The sequence below is a fragment of the Embiotoca jacksoni genome, unplaced genomic scaffold (assembly GCF_022577435.1).
Source record: "Embiotoca jacksoni isolate LCO1_2020_lvr unplaced genomic scaffold, fEmbJac1.0.p SCAF_15, whole genome shotgun sequence".
NCBI classification, from domain to species: domain Eukaryota; kingdom Metazoa; phylum Chordata; class Actinopteri; family Embiotocidae; genus Embiotoca; species Embiotoca jacksoni.
In genome coordinates, this window is record NW_027185285.1 from 6,639,132 (window position 1) to 6,658,967 (window position 19,836).

The following is a 19,836-nucleotide window of genomic DNA, read 5'->3' on the forward strand; positions in this document are numbered from 1 at the left end:
CTCCAACTCTCCGTGGCCTCATTTAACTAATTACACACAGATGGCAGCAGCAAGCAGATGCAGTTTCCCCATCACGCCTCAGCACAGGTGGTTCACTCAGCTGCCATTTCACTCGGTTAACTCATAGTCTCCTATGCAATAGATATGCACGTGAAAGATAAGGACTTCTCGGGTCATACAGTTGAGGTTCCTTACAAAATGTTCCATGTCATCACAAACAATGCAATCTTCAATTTGACTTTAATAATTCATCATTTTACAGATGAAAAAAAAAAAAATCATTCAATTTTCATGATTGAGAATAAAGTGTTGTCTTGTTGTGTTCTCAAGCATTCCTGATATTAACAGTCATCGGAAGATATTGATAACTTTGATTTACTTTAGTTGTTACTTTTAGTGTCCTTTAAGGATAGACACTCAAGTTAAAGCTGCTCTGTGGAGATTACTTGTAAGTAAACAATGGTTTCTTTATATATTTATAGTTTCTCATTCATTAGATGATTTTTCTTAAATTTGTGAGTTGAGCCTTGTTTACATTTATTTGTAGTTGCTAGCTGACTTCTTCTTCCCAGCCTTGTTGGCACGTTATCATTGGCAAGAATGTAAATTTGATCACTAAGGTGTGTATATATGTGCTTCTATTCACATGTGCATGTGAACCAACAGTACAGGGACTCACAAAAACAAGGCTCCATTGCGCTACAAGTGGTCAAAAACTCTGCAGGGTGTCTCTGAGACTTGTTTAGGCTGTTTTTGGGTGTCGGTGGTTGTTTTCTGTTTTGTTTATATTTAGGTCACATTGTGTACCTATAAATTTAGCCTTCATAAACTTTGCTTGGGACCTGTCTACTGTTAGCGTTTGGTTTCCTACTACAGTTACTGTACAATATTGTGAAAGTACAGAGCTTAAACAACTTAAATGGGTACCATCAAAAACTGTATGCAACATAGCCATTTTCTCAGCAGTAAAAAAAAGCCAGTGAGAGTTAAAAACAGTCTCCCTTTCCTTCTTCAGATTCTGGACCGAAAAAATGGTGAGATTGAAGAGGTGAAAAGCGTGTACCGGGCCAAGCAGAAAGAGTCAGAGGAGATGATCCGTAAACTGGAGAAGAAAGGTGAGAGGTCACATGATTGCAGGGTTAACTGGAAGGATGTTTATACTAGTGTCTCTGAACACTCAGAGTAAAAATCCCACAAAGATACAATTCCACAAGAGACTGCACTGGTGCAGAAGGACGTTCTCCAGCTGTGCTGCTCAGTCTAAAATTGAATTGCATAATGTGGGCCTTTTTCTTCATGCCTAACTTCCATTTTTCCTTTTCCTGTCTTACGCTTCTCTTTCCTGCATATTCGTCTCTCTCTCTAAAAGCAGTCCATAAACAACATATAAACTTGGCAAAGAGAAACACCTCTTAGAATTTGATAGAAGCAAATCTTTATTGTCATTGATTTACTGACAGTTCATCAATGAGCAGGAGTGTGTCTGCGTCCGCATCTGTTCTTGCCCTGAGGCAGGGCCCCCCTACTCTTTGTGTGTTTGTGCTCTCCCACAGTTCAAAGTGTGCTGCGGGAATCTCAGGTCATCTGTGAGAGCAAAGAGAAGCAGATTGCAGAGCTGAAGAAGATGTCGGATCAGAGCGCAGACTCTTTAAAAAACGAGTGGGAGAAGAAGGTATGAGGATAAGTCGTAGGGCTCGAATATTCTGTAGCACAACACCATGTATGTAGCCCGGAGCCAGAGGAAGACCGTGTGTTAGCACGAGGCTCGCGGACGTCACTGCAAGCAGCTTGGCTGTGCCTCAAATCTTCATCCCTTCATGTGGTGTCTAGCAAGAGAGTTGTTGGGGGCTCCGTAAAGCATGTTGTGAGCAATGTTGTGGAAGTGTTTTGTTTTGTTTAAGCCCTCTTAAATGAGTACGATGTTACATGTCAGAAGAAATAGATTGAAATAGACTTTATGATGTCTTATCAGAGTCATGTGCTCATGGTTATTCCTCCGCTGTTCTGTGATCAAGCGGACGGACAGATTTGGCACATCAAGCATTTTTGTGTGAGTTTGTGTATGAAGCAATTCTGTTTCCAGACGAACTAAAGACGGCCGTAGCACCTGCTTCCTCTTCTCCAGCTGACCACAGCCGCTGAATGCCAATGTTTTCCTGGAGATCTTCTGGCTTCCCAAATTCGGCCTGAAAAACTGCGCGTGCATTCATAGCAGCATGTTCGATGCAGCTAGTAACAGTATGAGATGAAGAGTGTGACTGCGAGTTCATTTTCTTCTCTGTGACATTCGGAGGTCTCTGTATGATCTTTAAATGGCTTTGTCATTGTCATTCTCCAATTCTGATTGATGAATGGCACAAATAGAAATTCCTCATGAACAGCCTCAAGCACATTTTCATTTGCAGGGCTGAAAATACTGCTCAGAACTAAATCTGTAACCCAGGTGCTGCACCGTCATGTTACCGTGACAATGAGTTCATGAAAATGGGTCTCTTCATCTTTGTGCCTGTGAGATAAAAGTGCCATCACAAGGGAAAAATGAAAAGGGAAAAAAAAAAAAGAAAAAAAAAAAAGCAATACCACATATTACTTGCAACATCCTGCTATAAAAACATTCAAAAGGCTGTGACTGATATGTAGCCATCTTCTGCCCTTCCAGCTGCATGCTGCTGTGACAGAGACGGAGCAGGAGAAGTTTGAATTGCAGAAGAAACACACCGACAGTATCCAAGAGCTGCTGGAGGACACCAACCTTAGACTGGCTAAGATGGAGTCTGAGTATAACACTCGGTCACAAGCTACTGTGAGTACAGAAGCAGACGTGCGAGTGTGTACGTGATTGTCCAGCGGTGGAAAGTGTGTCGACTCAAACACTGTACATGTTTTAGGCACCTCTACTTTACTTGAGTGTGTTCATTTTTTTGCTGCTTTATAAGTTAGGTCCATTTCATTTGAAAAGAAAATGTTGTATCTTTATTACCGCAACATTTATGTAACCCTTAGATTGCTCTCTGTCAGTCACAACTCGTAACCACGTCTGTTTCAAATCTGCTGTTATTTACTGAGCTAAATACTCGGAGCAAATGTGCAGCATTGATGGGATAGGATGATGGATCAACTGTTTGGAGTGTCACAACCTCAGCGAGACAATTTGTTTTACCCTCAGAATTTGATCCATTCAGTTCGATAACATTTGGAAAGCCTAGAAGAGCACAATTTATTTATTTTATCCCCATTCAAGTTAGCGTAAGGCTAAACCTGAAGCAGGTGGAAGTGGTTGGTGTGTATAGAGTATAGAGCATGATTGTCTCACCAGACTACATTCAAAAACTCTGTATACTGTAAAATACAGACAGATTCTTCTGGCTCCTCGTAGATTTAGTTGGCATTGTGTGAACCCGTTTTGCACGGACTTGAATATAATGGACATTTATACGTAAAATGTTTGCACTGCTGCCTAAGTACAGGATATGACTACTTCTTCCACCACTGGGCGTGTTTAGGATTTAGATATTGATCTTTAATGAATTTGAATTTTGTTTTTTTTCAATACATCACATTATTTAAGAGGTATGCATACAAGACAACTCCAAATGGTATCAAGCTGTAACAGACTTTAATTTGAGCTTTATTCAGACTTCATGTGTTATGATTTGACTTTGCATGCTAACGTTTATTGCATCTGTCTGTGATCATCACTCATAGCAAAAGGAATATGAGCAAGAATGTGACTCTTGGGGATTCATCCTAAACAGCAGCAGGGGATTCGAGACTTCACACATTTCATGTAGGCAGATTATTTTCTATGCTCAACAGCAGACTTTCAGTGGAACAAACAGGATTCTGGGTGACCTCGCTGGCTGTATTCTTGCATCCAACTCTTGCCATGTTTAGCTCTTAAGGTACACAGTGCATCTGTCACACGTCTAATCATAAGACAGTGACCCACACCATTCCAAGGCTGAAATGAAAGGCGACATCCTCTAACCCCTGGGCTAGAATGACTCTCATATCTTATGCCTGTCATGTCTATAAAGGTCTTTGATCCAGGCATGTATTAAATCTCACCCATTGCAATGACTGTGCTCGAAGATGTGCATGCACACACACACACACACACTTCCCAAAGCTGCTGTTCCTTTGATGTCATATTAAAGGACTTTGGTTTTAAGTGGGACTGTACACATTTTACTAGTTGGGAATCATCAACACCAAAGGCCAGATAAATGCACTGCTTCATAATTAGTATTGTTATCAGTGTCAACATTCATGGGCTGCCATACGCATCACACATATTGCTTCTGGCCGCAGTCTGTCAACAGGGCCACATTTAAGAGGCATCAAACCCTGGATGGTGCAGAGCCGACGGTAAGGCCCCTTTTTCAATAATTAAGGACAGACAAGGTCCAAGATAATGAAAAGAGCCCTCTGACATTGTAAGTTAGCTGCTGTCCTGCTGAGGTTGGGCTGACCTATACACACATAGTTTAGCAGATTCAAAGTGGACTTTGTCTCAGGTGAGTTGCAACAGCACCTCTGAGTGTGTGACTGGTGTCTCTAAACTAAATCTTTTGATGTCAGTGTTGTCTTATGTTCTGTTTTTGTGAATTCCTGAGTTTTCCGATATTAATTTCCAATGTTCTTGTGGAATATTTAGTCATCCGCTCTTTTAGCTTTCGAACAGTAAACGACATCACACCTGTTTCGGGTCTCTGCCACTACCAACTATAAGGTGATTATGCTTATGTGATTATTAGGCAGGACACTGTATGAAAAGTTCGCTCAGTTCACGTGTAACACACGCAAGCCAAGACAAACTGAGATCGATGATTCATTGTCAGTGGTTTAATAACAGTGAAATAAAGACTGCTCATCTGCCCACTGCTACCTGCTCGGATTTCTATCCAACAGAGATCACAAAGAGCTTCCAAATATGTCAGATGTTGTTATTTTTGGATGTTATCTATCGACAGGGCAGAACAGTTGAAGCGACTGAGAAAGAGTTTGGAAATAAAGACAAGCTGCTATCTGCCTTGGTGTTGCAACAGCCCAGCTCTTGACAGTCAATGCATGTCCATATCAAATAACAGATAATATTAATTTGTGAAATGTTTAGAGATGCACTTGTAGCAGTGTCTTATTTTTCTCCTTCTGATATTTTGCAGATTGGTGGCGTTTTCTTATCTTTTCTTCCTTGCAATGTGTATAGTTAATAACACTGTCTTATAGCAATTATTCATTATGTGCTGTATAGGCTTTAGTAGACAGCACTGAGCACACTTAAAGTGGGATTTGTTCCTCGGATCTACAGCCTCCACTGTCTCTATTTCTTGCGTCCTGTGTTTCTACTTCATTAACGGCTGTTCGTCTAATACCACAGTTTGTACCACAACGTGCACACATCCACACAGCCTTACAAGCCTCGGGAGATGAGTGATGATGCAGACTGCCCTTTAGTTTCTGGCCTTAGTTCGGATACGGAAAGGTCATCCATCTCGCAATATGACATTTTTGTTACAACTTATATGTTTATTCCCATCTTCAAAGACTTTATCACTTTTAAATCTTTGAACGGGGCCGAAGCTCATAATGTAGCTTATATAGTCTGCACTTCACACCAAGTAATTCTCCATCTGACGCACCTAATTAGGGGGATGTAATTTGCTCCCACTGAGTGTGTCCAGGTGTGCCCAGTCCAGCTTCAGTATGAAGACGTGCTCCTTTTCATCTCCTGCCAGAGAACTAAGTGTCAGCACGCGTCCCAGCACAAAACAGGCCCCTTGTTCCTTTTCTTAAACCCCTTCTATGCTAACACAAAAGACAAAAATCTCTCTCACCAGCCTCGCCGGGCACTGCTCTCTTACTCTTTTCAAACACACCGTTCCCTCCTCGCCCGTCATTCCATTTTCTGTCATCAGCAGCCTCTGTCATCGTGTAGATCAACTAGCACGCTCCATCTTTAATCAGCGCCCTATCATCGCCTTTATCAGCCTGCCCACACTGCATTCCATGCTGTCATATACTCATACACACACGCACGCACGCACACACGCATGTGTATGCTGAGGGACAGTAGGCAAAGTAGGGATGTTTCTTTTCTTCAAAACAGTGCAGGAAGAAGCTGACGGCATCAGCTGCACTTTGATCATTTTCTTTATTGAAAATCAGAATCCTGATTGAGCTTTTGACATTTGGAATTCAGTAACACCACTGAAACACCTCAACAGTGTCAGTGTGCAGAGGAGTAATCTGATTTCAGGCTTAACACGTAATCACTTTTTTTTTTTTTTTTTGAAGAGCAAAGGTTTTCTACATTAAAAGTTACTGAACCGAATGCTCTGTATCCTCATGAACAAACACATGAAGCAAGATTCTTGTCTCTTAAAAACATTTTAAGAGAAAGTCATGCAAAGCAGTTTTTCTTGCTTCCTTCAAGCCCTTTTTTACACCGCTTGTATTACTTTGGCACTGCCTCTTGCAGCAAATTAGTGACACCAACTCTATATCTGCAAATGTACAAAACCGAAGAACTCCTTTAATACAAGACAAATGACTGAACTTTGAGATTAATGGCAATTTTATTTGCAAAAGCTACGAGGCAATTCTAATATGCAGGCCAAGCTAATATCTAATATTGTTTCTTGAAACATGATTTGAGGTTTTCAAGCATAACTAATAGAGATTAAAACCTTAAAAAAAAAAAAGGGGGAAAACATTGAAAAGACAGTTAAAATATCCTGTTGCACAATTAATTCATTCTGTAAATCTGCTGTGTTCATTCAGCTGGAACACAGTATATTTACACACCATTATAAAACAAATTCTCAGTTGAAACATCAGGCAGAGGGAGGTGACCATTATGCAGGCGTATATTAACATTTGAGTTTCCAAAGTGGAAACGTAACCTTTAAGTTAGTTTGCCATGAGTTGATTCAAATGTCAGAATTGGGGTGAAATTGTAGCTGAAACTTTTCATTTGCACGACGGGTGACTTCAGAAATAGCTGCAGTTGAGATTTTGTTGACCGGAGGAAGAAAACCGACATGAGAATAGTCTTTTTAAACATTTTTATTGGATGAATGTGTAGCAGAGAAGAGGTCTCTGCTGCTTTGACCTGTAGTGCAGTTTGTACTAACAGTTTGCTTTTGATGACTCTCGGCTCTTTGGAGAATATCAGTGCAAAACCTACTTTGACTCGGACTATGTTTATCTAACGTGAAAGCAATAATCCTCAAACATTTTACGAATTCATTTTAAAGTGAGTGTCATGTAGGGTCAATAATCAAGTCACAGCAGCTATCTGCTGCATCATTAGTCACATTCTTCCGTGTTAGCAACCACATTTCTGTCTCTGACTTTACTGTGGAAGCACGCAATCCTCCGACCCCATGACATTTTCAAGCTGTTTGGTTTACTGTGTTTTTTTTGTGCATCCTGGTGGTCCAGGAACAAACGGTGCGTGAGCTGGAGCTGCGGGTGAAGCATCAGTCAGCGGAGGTGGAGAAGGGCATTGCACTGCGTCAGAAAGTGACAAAGGACAAGGCCCAGTTGGAGATCCACATTGCATCCATCGGCACTGAACTGCAGGAGGCTAACAGGCGGTACGGAGCTGTTTGACATGTGAAATAGAGCTGGATTAAAAGATACAAAGATGTAAAGTGATAAAAGTATCCTGCAAGTAGCCTTTGTTGATACTGCTGATAATTTAAAAAAAGGATACTTAAAACCAGACAGTATTTCATAACAAGATTGTAAAAATGTACTATTTATTTCAAAATGTCTCCTTGAGATCTTAAGAGATTTTCAATTAACATGTTACTATCAGGGTGCGTGTGATACAGTGGGAAGGTAATGACTCTTCTGATTTTTTTTAATTGGCGTTCTAATTGGAGCAGATCCAATGGTTGTATTAGAAACCCAGACATGTAATCAAGCTCCTAATTGTGTACAGGATTATGATCCAGCAGAAGGAGAAAGAGCAGAAGAGAGAGCAGCATGAACAGACATTACAGAAGCTCCAAGCCAAGCATGAAACTGACATGAGCCACTTACACCAAGAACATGCTCTGTCTGCTGCCAAGGTACCACAACCCGTTCACACAGCTCTTCCTCCCATCCTTCAAAATCTATTATTGATTGATACAAGACAAAAAACCTTTTACCGAACTTATCCCCTCTCTACTTCAGGCCTCTGAGGTGATGAGGGATCTGGAGAGCACTGTGGCTCAGATCAAACAACAGCTCCAGGACAGTGAATATCGAAGACACCAACAAGTCAGGGTAGGATTTGGGTGCTGGCATGGGTGTGTGCATGTTTTATACTAATGTCACTGTAGGAAACTCTTGTGTGACAGTATCACGTCTGCCTGACGGTGTCTTTTGGACTCCTTTCAGGATCGGGAGATTAAGTTTCAGCAGGAAAAAGATGAACTGCAGATCAACTGTGAGAAAAAGGTAGTGTGCACTTGCTCCATCTGGAAAACTTGCCCGCTGAGCTCCACAGCTTCTGTCATTACATTAAAAGAACCCTGGACAAAGTGATTACGGTCAAGAGGAGATCAAAGCCTGGAGTCACATGTTTCTTGTGGTTTTCCTTTTTTTTTTTTTTTTTTTTTCTTAGATTTTATGTCTGGTCTCGTAAAATCCCAGCCGTGATTAATAGGAAGATGTGGGACTGAACAGAGAAGAAAGAGGACGATGTTGATTTCATAATTTAGTGTGAAAGTTATCTAGCAAAAAAAAAAAGATTTGAGAATAGGAGTTACAAGCAAATAAACTTGCGGAGTACTTGGCAAAAGAGAAGACCGTCAGTGTACTCGGGCCTACTTTTAATTTCCCCTGCACTCATCTACTTTTGAGTGACCCTCTTTGAAGCCATGGAGCAGCCATGAAGTGTAGAGTACAGAGACCATTGTTAATGATCTAAACTGGGCCAGACTAGACCAGGCCAGACTTCTTAGGTAAAGATCGGGTTTAAAGGCCGTGCTTGCACCTGGGTCATCTTCAAAGTGCCACATCTATAACGCGTGTGTTGGCGGCCGGCTGGCATACACGGGCCCCTGTTACTGATACACCTGCAAAAACTTAGCAGGTCTCTGTGCTCTTTATTCAGGGTCAGGAAGAATTTCAATTAAGGTTCTCTCAGTAGTTTCGTTTTGATGTCTGTTTTTTTTTTTTTTTTTTTTTTTGTCCTTGTAATCAGCCTGTATTTTACCTACCTTTCTTTTTTTTTCTTCCCCCCCCCCCTTCTTTCTACTGCAAGGTGACAAGTGATGAAAACAATGAAAGAAAGAGGAGTGTGTTCATTTTTGTTCGCTCTGGAAATATTTCTCTTTCCACTCCTGAGGAGCGCGAAATGAGACACGTGAAGGAGACCACTGCACGGTATCTGGACATAAGAAGGGCCCATATGGCTGCCATAGATCCAGAGTGAGAGGCCCTCTGAGGCAGACAGATAGGCTCAGATGGTACTTTTGATGGGGTGATAGGGAGAAGAGACCAGACCAGACGCACAAGGTCACAGGCAGGAAAGTTTTCTTGAGTGATGTTTGATGGTGTCTGCTTTTGCACTCACTTACATCTCTCTCTCTCTCTCTCTCTCTCTCTCTCTCTCTCTCTCTCTCAGGTTTCGGCGGTTCACAGTGAGGCAGAGAAGGAGAAAACGGAGGCGAAGAGGAAGATAGCCAAACTAGAAGATGCACTCAGGTACAGCGAGAAAGGCAAAACTAAAAGTGGTGTTTGTTGCATGAATTTAAGAAGTTTCGGAAATGGTACGCTGTTGATGCTAAATCAGAGTACTAAACACAGTCAGTAATCATTTATACTAGTATAAATATACTACTTTAGGCTGGATTTAGGAGCCTGAACTTTTTAAATACTTTTTATTATTTTACATTTTTGTCTGAGTGTGTGTGGTCCTCCTCCTTCCCTCTTTGTCAAATGTTTGAAATAAGGCTCTACGACACATCATCAGCATTTCAGCCAGTGTGTGTAAATGTGCGTGTAGGACACGTGACTTTAGGACAATATGTGTGTGTGTGTGTGTGTGTGTGTGTGTGTGTGTGTGTGTGTGTGTGTGTGTGTGTGTGTGCAAACGCAATACTCAACCACCCTGATCATAATCTGGTATTAACACCTAAAATTAGTTATTTGACAAGTATAGGGACAAATTGTGTCCTTTATTACTGCATGTATTGAAACCACCCTTTTTGGTCATGAAATTTCCAACATATATAATCTTAGTGAGGCATGATATTTATTTTACAGTTATTAGTATCACACATTTGAGCCTTGACTTTGTGGCTTTAGACTTTATTAGAGAGTTGTTTATGTCTACTGACTTAGGTCTTTGATCATAAGAACAGTGTGTATGAATTCTGATTTAAGGTGGAGTTTGGCATTAACAAGCCAACCCTTACACACTCTCTTTGATCTTTTTTTATAACTCAGAGAAGTACTGTTAGAGTTGAGAGCCTGGAAAGTCTTAGAAATCAGAGCTTCACATGTGATGTCTTCAAGAAAACTTGCAAACTTTATCACATAAATCACAAAGTCCCAACTCTAATAAACCGATAGTCATATGAGGAAAACACTGTTGGTTTTTGACAAGTAGTGTGTTATTGAAAATGTGATTTAATGAATGCTTAATACAGTCATCCAGTATAAGTCAAATGAAAGAGAGACATTGTGAGGACTGGTAAAATATTTAAGAATATTACAAGGATGCTATACATTATATAAAATGTAAAAATAGACAACAACTGCGCTAATCATTATTTTATATGAACCATTGATCAGATGTTGATTGTGTGTAACGTAATAAATCCACCAACAGTGATCACACAATCCTGCAGTTCCCAATGGCTCTACAGAGTATTTTAGCTCCTTTCAACCTCATCCATGTTTCTTAGAACAGCACACAGCTGTTTTGCTTATAAAAGGACAAAGTGGAGCATTGAGCAGCTAAATAGACAAATATTTCCCTCTGAATTTGAAGGACACCAAACCCAGAGATAAAGTAGTGCCTGCTATCACGACTCCAAATTAATGTCAATGCTCCTCTGTGTCTATCTGATGTGTGAAAAGACAACCCTGTACTAACGCATTGACCACGTCTTCAGCATGTTCTGTTGCCTCCTCGGTAGCCCAAAAAAAAATCAACTGGTTCTCCTTTAAATCTCTATGTGGCACTTTTTCAAGACAGGAATTTTGAGCCTTAAAAGTGCAGATGTGACTATTAATATTAATATTTGCATTGTGTGTTCCAAAAAGCCATTGTTGTGAGGCAACATGTTCAATACCTGGACAGTAAAACTGTGTCACCTAATTGGAATGCAGCTACCACTAATTATTGTCACTTCTGGTTTTGCTGTGGTTGTTTGGGTCAACCAATGAGGTTTGTTTTGATATTGAGAGGATGAAGAGCCTCAATGAGAAGTTATTTCTGTTGATAAACCAAGTTTTGTCCAGAAAGGCTTACTCTGTGCTGTAATTTCTTCAGCAGAGCTTTTGCCAAGTCCCTTTTTTTTGCGGAGATATCAACTTTGTAAAATTGCCAGTCCTTGCAAATACATTGATTGAGCTTGCATCATTTTTTTTTTTACTGCCATCACAAGTTCTGTTATTAATTAAACTTCTGCTTTCTTCTGCTATAACATGTCAATCTTTACAATGAAAAAAGATTTGTTGGAGTTAATTTTAAGTCCTCAATGGGTAATTACAGAACTGTAATAGAGGGAATTTAAATTATTGATAAATGAGTATAGCAAATTAACACTAAATATAATGGGGGGGGATGTCTCTTCCTACTCTCACCCTTAAGTTTTATCACTCCCATGCCTCCAGAACTACATATGCACACTTTGCTGTAAGGCTAGATTTCAACAGACTGCAGCCAATCAGCAAACCAACCAGTCAGTACATTCCACCGGGTAATTAATCCCATACAAGACCATATTACTTGGCCACAAGCAGATTACACTTTCCCTGGCGAATGTGTTCTGCACAATTAAACACAACGCCGGCTCGGCCCATTCAACAACCCCAGCTCCAATTCCAGCCTTACACAGCCAAAGCCAGTCAGAGTGCCATCGCTCGCCTTGAGAGGTTTTCAACCGTTTGTCACAATACAATGACAACCCAGAGCATTGAAAAGAATGGGTGGAGCATTTATCTAAGTACTCTTTGCCAAACACTTTTGAAGTGGCTGTGAAAACATAAACCAATAAATATTTTTCCTGAAGACAAAATTGTATCAAGTTGATGGACATTATTATTACTGTTCCTTTGTGTTTCTGTCAACGTGAAGCAACATGAAAATTATTTTTATGGTTTGGTGGAATTTAGTATTCAGCATAAATAACACAAAGGGACATTGATGGTTATGCCGGCCTATTGTTTGCTTGTCATTGTCAGCCCAGCACCAGAGAACAAGCTTTAACACAGCAGACAGATCTGTTTGTGCATAAATTATCCTTGTTGTTAGTATCAGTAACGAGCCAGTCATTCCCTCGTTTAGTGTTAAACACTGTGAAACGGCAAGTGGCCCATCGGGCTCTTAGCTAATTAAGTACTCGGGCACAATACACACACATACACAAGATGCACTAAGCAGTCTGATGTCTGCTACCTGCCTGCTGCCGTGGCAACACTGACGGCCTTTAAAGGCGATCCAGGAGAACTTCAAAGTCAAAGCAAGACCGCATGCAGATTTGAGTGTGTGTGTGTGTGTGTGTGTGTGTGTGTGTGTGTGTGTGTGTGTGTGTGTGTGTGTGTGTGTGTGAGAGAAGATTGGAGGTTGTATGATAAAAATTAAACAAGTAGAATTGCTCAAGAAGCCTTCTGTTTGTCAGATACTGTGTGGTATGTGCACTATAATGTCTATTTTATGTATGCATATTGATCCATACAATCTACTGTAAAAGTTTATAAAGCTACACGTGACAACCCTAATACATTAGATACTCAGATATATTTATACCTATAATATAATAATAATATTTATTTTTAAAAGTATGTAACGATTTCTGATGAATTTATTGGCACTTCTAATTATTATTGATGGTTATGATTATTCATATGTGACATATGTAGCTGCTAGCCACAGTGATTTCCATGTTCTGCCATGCAAATTAGCTTTGCTGTGTGATTTTGAGTTCCTGGTCTTTGTCACTATAGCAACAACAACAGAAAGCACTACAAAGCTGCACAGAGAACAAGTTTCTATCCTCTTCTTTCATCCCAACGTGCCTCAGATCATTACAGGGCATTAGCATAGAGATGGAGAGATGCTCCACAGAGCGGATTGTGGGGATGGGGAGGCGGGGGGGGGGGGCAGTAGAGAGAAGGGGGGAGCTCATCTGGGGAACAGCTTGCCTGCTTTTGCAACAATGACCTCCAAATCACAATTTAAAAACATCAGAAAACCACCTGAATGTTTAAAGTAAGGGAAAAGAAAAACAGCTGGTCCATTTCTACATCATGGTATTTCTCACCCCTCTCTCTCTCTCTCTGTTACTCTTTCTTCTTTTTTTTTTTCACACTCTCCTCCATACCATCCTTCCTGTAGCTTTGAACCCAGCTGGCTTTATCAAAACCACGTGCCTTCTAAGGTGTGGTACAGAGTTGTAGTACTCTTGACTTTGTCTGAACAGAACATTCTGCTCAGTTTAATCGTTTACACGTTGGAGTGACAGAAGGAGCATCCACTTTAGGTAGCTGCAACACGTTGTGAGTGGCTACACGCTGGCCGTGTGAGCGCCTTTTACAAGTCTGCGCAGACACTCGCGCTGTCGTGGATGAGCTGTGTCATGTGTAGAATTTACTTGAACTCGCGCTGCGATCCTTTCCACCTCTAATTTAACGTTTCTGGCTTTCCTGCTATTATTTCAGTTGCGTGTTTTTGTGCCCACACCATTTGAAATCAGGTCTTGGCAACAGTGATTCTGGCAGATTATGAGTCGTTATGTCCGTTTGTTATTGTCATTGTTCCCTTTTGTAGTGTTTGTGCATGTATGACCACATGCATGCGTTAGACAGAGCCCCCTCCCCCCCCCTCCTCCCGCCCCATGCGTGCCCTTTTACTCCTAAAAGTGAAGGATGCATCCAATATGTTCTTTCAACTTGTTTTGTATGTGTGTGTGTGCACACACCCTTTCGTCTGTATGCGTCTTTGAAGTGGTCTTATCTCTCTCAGCATTCCTCTCCCGTGACAGGAAGGATGGAGGGGTGGTGGTCCGGAGAGGGACCAGAGGTAGCTGAGCAGAGGCTGTGCTGCCTGCAACCCCCAGTTAATGTTCAGGTGTAGGAGCAGGTGGAGCTATGGATCCTGAATATTGAAAAGCTTCACGAGGGCTCAATATTTACTCCCATGGCAACTGCATTAAAAGGGGAGTTGGAGATGGGTTAAGCACCGGTTCAATACCACAGACCTAACAAAAAGAGCTCTTTAACTGGGGTCTACAGTCCAGCGGTTCTCTTGAGTTTAATGACAGCTGCCGTCTCGGAAACTATTACAGCCTACTTTAGCATCAGCAGTGTCCTGATTTGGGGACCTTCAAACACAAATATGGTTGCATGTTTAAATTAGCTGAATTTATAATAATAATAGTTGAAGAAACTATACCATCAGGTGTCCCTGCAGGAATGGAGCAAGTCTAGGCAGTGTCTCTTTTGTCTTTTTGCTTTTTGAATAAAAAGGGAAAATATTAAAGCAGATCATAAGTTTCTACTCTGGAAACAAAATCAATAACAATCCTGGCATTTAGTTAGTCAGCTATAATTTGTCATATCTGATCATGGCAGTATCTGATATCACTTAATTTTATGCCCCTGATTGATAGTGACATTTTCCTTTTTAATTGCCTTTCCATGCCCGAGTGATTGTCACACAACCAAATTTGACATTTTTCCACTAAACTAGCTTGCCTACAAATATGCACTCACAGTAGGAATTTCCACCAAAGCAGGATCAGTTAACTGAGGCTCTGAAACAACTCAATCTGGATACATTGTCTTTAGGGCTGTCATTGTTTTATTAAAAACCCTCCCACTTTGGTTTCCACTGTACAATGTTTGGGATATGTAAATAATGTATGTTTACTTGAGGGACTTGTGCCTTGTTGATTTAGCATATTATGCCGATGTCTGCATAATTAATGAGGCCAAATAGCATTTAAATGCACAGCGAAGGCAAGAAAGCCAATGTTGCGAAGCATGGCATGAGTAAAATCTTTTTATATATTTTTGTCTTTCCTACATATTTTCTCGATGTCAATATCTAGACATTTTTTTTTATAAAAAACGGAAACATTTTCCTTTTGCTTTTTTGCACTTTAGGCAGACTTAAAGCATTAATATTATTCAAGTGTTAAAGGAGTTATACGAAATACAGTAAATCCCACATCGCTGGCTCAAGATTGAAGCTGTAGTTCGAGTTTCATGTCTAAAAAGAATGAATAACATCCTTACCTCAGTATGTTCGCGCAACATGAAAGCAGCATATTCTTGTAAATAAATATGAAATAGCATATATAGTGGAACTGACATAACTCCAGAGCTGTTTCGAAGTACAAGATAGACATGTAGTATGTCTTTTCGCTTTGTCCCACCCACATAGTGGTACTGTCAGCCCGCGCAGCACCAGATTGCTCTTCATCACCCTCTCCGTATGGCTGGTTGGGTGACTTTGAGCAAAGACACACTTCACTAGTGTGAGGTAAAGTCACTGGTTTCAGCTGCCATGTTAATGGGAGAGCTGAAAGTTCATATGGATATCTTTCCAAACTAAGATGAACTGAGATGCCATCCGTCATGTCCACCAGCGCTTGAGCAAGGCCCTTCTCCCGCTGCACCTTCCAATGATCTGCAACAAATGCTAGATTTTTTTTTACCTTAAAGAATCTATTTAGCGCGAGACTTATTTTGCATTGTCCAGTTATTTTCCCAGGTAATCAATTTGATCTAAAAAAGTAAAATATATACAAAAATAGTGAAAAATATTCCACATGTATAATTTCATTTGCTCAGAGCTCAAGGTGACGTGACCCACCTAGAAGTATTCAGTTTACTGTCATAGAACACTAAGAAAACCTAAAAATATTCACATTCAGAACAGAACGAGGCCTTTAACCATTGTATTCTTTACATTTGTGTTTAAAAAAATTTGTTTCAGATTAATTTCCTGGTAATCAACTTGTTGATTAGGTGGTTACGAGTTTCAGCTCTGAATCTATGGTACTTTAATAAATAGTCAAGAAGTAGAACAAAGTACTGAGAGGCTGAAGCTTAAATTAAGAATGAATAATTGTGTAATGGTAATAAGAGATGCTGGTAGCAATACTGCAGGACAACTGTGTTGTTAAGAGATGACTACATGTGCTACTGTGGGTGAATGATAATAATAAGGATGCCTCATTCTTTTTACGTATGTGGCTATTTTCCTTCATGTTAAAAGTGAAATGCTGTTTATAAACCGGCCACATTTGTAGGGAGTTTTAAAGCCATCCAGCTCAATGATGCTCTGTTTTCTCTGTTCTCTTTTCAACTCTTTCTGTCTTTAATATTTTCTTGCCCTAATGCTATCTCTCTTTTGTGCTCACTTATTTGTGGTCTGTCTCTTCTTCTGTGTCTGTTTCTTTCTCTCTTCTCTCCCTTTCTCTTTCTCTGGGGAGGCGGATGAAAACCAAGCCTATTTTATTTTTTCTTCAGAGGGCGCTGAATATTTCAGTTTTGCATTTTCTCTCTTTTTATGTGCTCCCTCGTTTTTTTTTTTTTTTTTTTTCAGGCCCCTTTGATGTGTCTGTGGATTCGTTATCATTCCGTTTGGATGAGCTCACAGACGCAGATGCGCAGGCACCCACATGCACTTGCGCACACAAACACACACACACACACACACACACACACACACATCTATGCACACATTCTCACTCTGTCTTTTTATACTAGACCAGAGGCATCCACATGCGAGCGTGCATTCTAGCCTGTTTGTCAGTCATTTCCATGTGCTACTCCACCCACATCATAGCCCATGCAATTCTTAAATACTCTGCTTACATGAAAAGAATATTTGCATAAGCAATTAGAGTTTCTTCTGTGTGCACTGGCTTCAGTGTGTACTCTTGTATTAACTGTATGTGAATGTCTATATACAGTAACTTCCTTGTCTCCGTATATCCACCATGTGGTGCACACTCACACAGGCGGCATGTGGCTTTGTGTGGTCAGAGCAAGTCCGGAAAACGCCGGCATCCCTGCACCCCTCCCGTCTGCCAGGCGGCTGGATGGCGGAAGCTCCTTCACCCCCTCTAGCACAAACACTCCTCTCTTCTCGCCTCCCTCTCTTCCTCTCCTCTAAACAGCCGTTTTGGATTGAGGGGATGAGAGGACTTCCTCCTTAGAGAAGGCACATCTTTAATTTGAGCCTCCTCTCCTTCCACTTTTCTGACCAGAGATCCATTTAAAGCCGACGGGCCGCCCTGGCGCTGGCACCCCTCTCCTTCCTTTCCCTCTCTATTTCTCCCTGCCAGGCCTCCCTGACTCTTTTTCTCTGTCCTCTCATCTCACCCTCATTGCTCTGTTATTGATGGTGACACGCTGTCTACCACTCGACTGACCACACACATTCACACACACCCGTAGTTATTAGTAGAATCCCCTGAAGGTGCCATGTGTTCACCTGCTCTCCTCAGCTTTAGAACGCTAATCTGTCACATGCTTGAAGTTGGCTGCAGTGAATTTTTCGGTGTATCCTCAGAGGTAGAGGCCCAGCAGCCAGCTCCAACTTAGTCATAGTGCATTCGTTGAGTAGAGTTGTCAGTCACACAGAGAGTTTGGGACTGTGGCTCGTGAACAAAGGCCCGTGCACACGCCCGCACACACACACACACACACACACACGCCGGCTGCCTCGTCTCTCCAGCGAAACACACCCAATTCATTTTTGCTCTGCCTTGAAAGTTTAAAAAACTTGCTATTTCTGTGACATCCTCTTTTCCATCTTCGTCTCTTTTTCCTCTTTCTTTCTTTTTCCATCTTCGTCTCTCCACATATCCTTTGTGTCTGTCTCAGTCCGGAAGGCAGTCATGCAACGAGACTGATTAATAATTACAGAGTACACAAAATTGGGAGCGGGAAAAAAAAAAACACAGTTTCTTTGTTGTTTGATGTCCAACATGAGAGAGACCAAAATTACAAAGAGACAGAACACTATAAAGAGGAGAGAAAGCTTGCACATTCCTTTCTCAATCCTCTGCTTTTGTTCTTTGCTTTTTTTATTGCCTTCTTTTCATGTGTTGGTTTTATCTTTACTCCGTTTTCTGTTTTTGTCCATCAGTCGTCTATCTTTATAAATACTTAAAGTTATTTATTTGACTATAAGAAAAGATTAATCACTTGACAAAGCTGTTTTCTCTACGATTTTAGTCTTCTTTTTTTTTTTTTTTTTTTTTTTTTTTTAAGAGTTTGGTGTTTCTGTGGGCATATGTGTTCACACAGTTGCATGTTCAGAGTGCTACCTGCTACACAGACTCTCAAGCACGCTTGACAGGGCTCCTGCTTTATGAAATACAGATAAATGCGTAGAGAACAGCGTCATTGCCTTCCCCCATCAAACGCTGTGTGCCTGTTGTAATATAGTAATCGTTGTACTTCATACTTGGTTTAAAAGTCTCAACCCACTGGCCATAAATTCATTCTTCCTCATGGTTGTCTGTCCAGGGGGAATAATTATCCATACCGCGTTAGAGTATTCATTTGCAAGGGAACAGGAGGAAAGCACACTGACGCAAAGCAAATATACACAGAGCACTCTATATAACACACTGTAAAAATCAAAACATGCACAGCCTGACATATTTGCCCCTCGATATTGTCATGTTTGGCCATTAATCAGAAGAAGGGTCTAGAGCAGTTTCAGTAGTGGCTGGAGTGTTGTTGCTCGCCTGCTTAGAAACAGTGTGATTAATTCAGTGTGAACTTTGGTGAACATTTTAATCACTTTATGCACTCGGGGAGCGCATTAAGTCTGTAATATATAGACGTGAACTACATGTCTTTTTTAACAAGCATGGTATTTTTAATAAGATTTAAGTGTTTGTTATAAAATATTCATTGTATTTTACATATTTGGTTCAATGCCAGTCTGTGCTCTTGGAGAGAATATACAAATCTCTATTTCTGGGCACGTAGCTTATTTATCTGTGATAAACACGTTAGAATAGAGTTCTGTTGGGCTAAATATTTGAAACATTCTATAAGTAGGACTGTAGTATTATCCGGATCTTTGGGTGGATTTTGTCGACATGTTCTCTTCAAGAAATGTCACGTAATCAATTACGAGGGGCACAACATGAAGTTCCTAGATTTGGACCTGGGATTTAGCGCAATCGTCAACTCTTAAATGCCCATAAATCTGAATATGAGCGTTAATGTTGCCTCTATGTGTCAGCCCTCTGATTGACGACCTGTCTACCGTGTGCCCTGCCTCTTGCCCTATGCCAGCTGGGATCAGCTGCAGCCTCCCACCCCCAACCCTTAAAAAGATAAGCAGATAGGTGGTTGGATGGATGGATGGAAATTTGCAAGTGGTTTACAAAAATAACACCTTCATGGGTTTCCTTCACTTCTACCTCTGTCATTCTCTCTACCCTCGATCCATCCGCCGAGACACACTCCTGTCCCCACACACCCTCTGTGGGTGAGGCCTGACAGCTGCTCGGTTGCGCTGTGTATGATGTTGTGGCTGGGCCTGCTGGCTGAGCTCTGACAGTTCTCAGTATGAGGCTGTCCCCCTCAGTATGCCTGTCAATCCTCGCCACATGCAACTTTATGGCCTGA

The 19,836-nt window shown here is 41.0% G+C and overlaps 1 protein-coding gene across 1 annotated transcript in view; it reads left to right on the forward strand.

Moving 5' to 3' along the window:
• cep112 (centrosomal protein 112) overlaps positions 1 to 19,836 on the forward strand; it is a gene marked incomplete at its 3' end in the record, with an annotated part of 88,271 nt that overhangs the window by 22,324 nt on the left and 46,111 nt on the right. Inside the window, 8 exon segments of the mRNA XM_069149175.1 lie at positions 1,016 to 1,115; positions 1,554 to 1,672; positions 2,660 to 2,803; positions 7,447 to 7,601; positions 7,952 to 8,081; positions 8,188 to 8,280; positions 8,395 to 8,454; positions 9,626 to 9,705. Of these exon segments, the coding sequence (XP_069005276.1) occupies positions 1,016 to 1,115; positions 1,554 to 1,672; positions 2,660 to 2,803; positions 7,447 to 7,601; positions 7,952 to 8,081; positions 8,188 to 8,280; positions 8,395 to 8,454; positions 9,626 to 9,705 (881 nt within the window).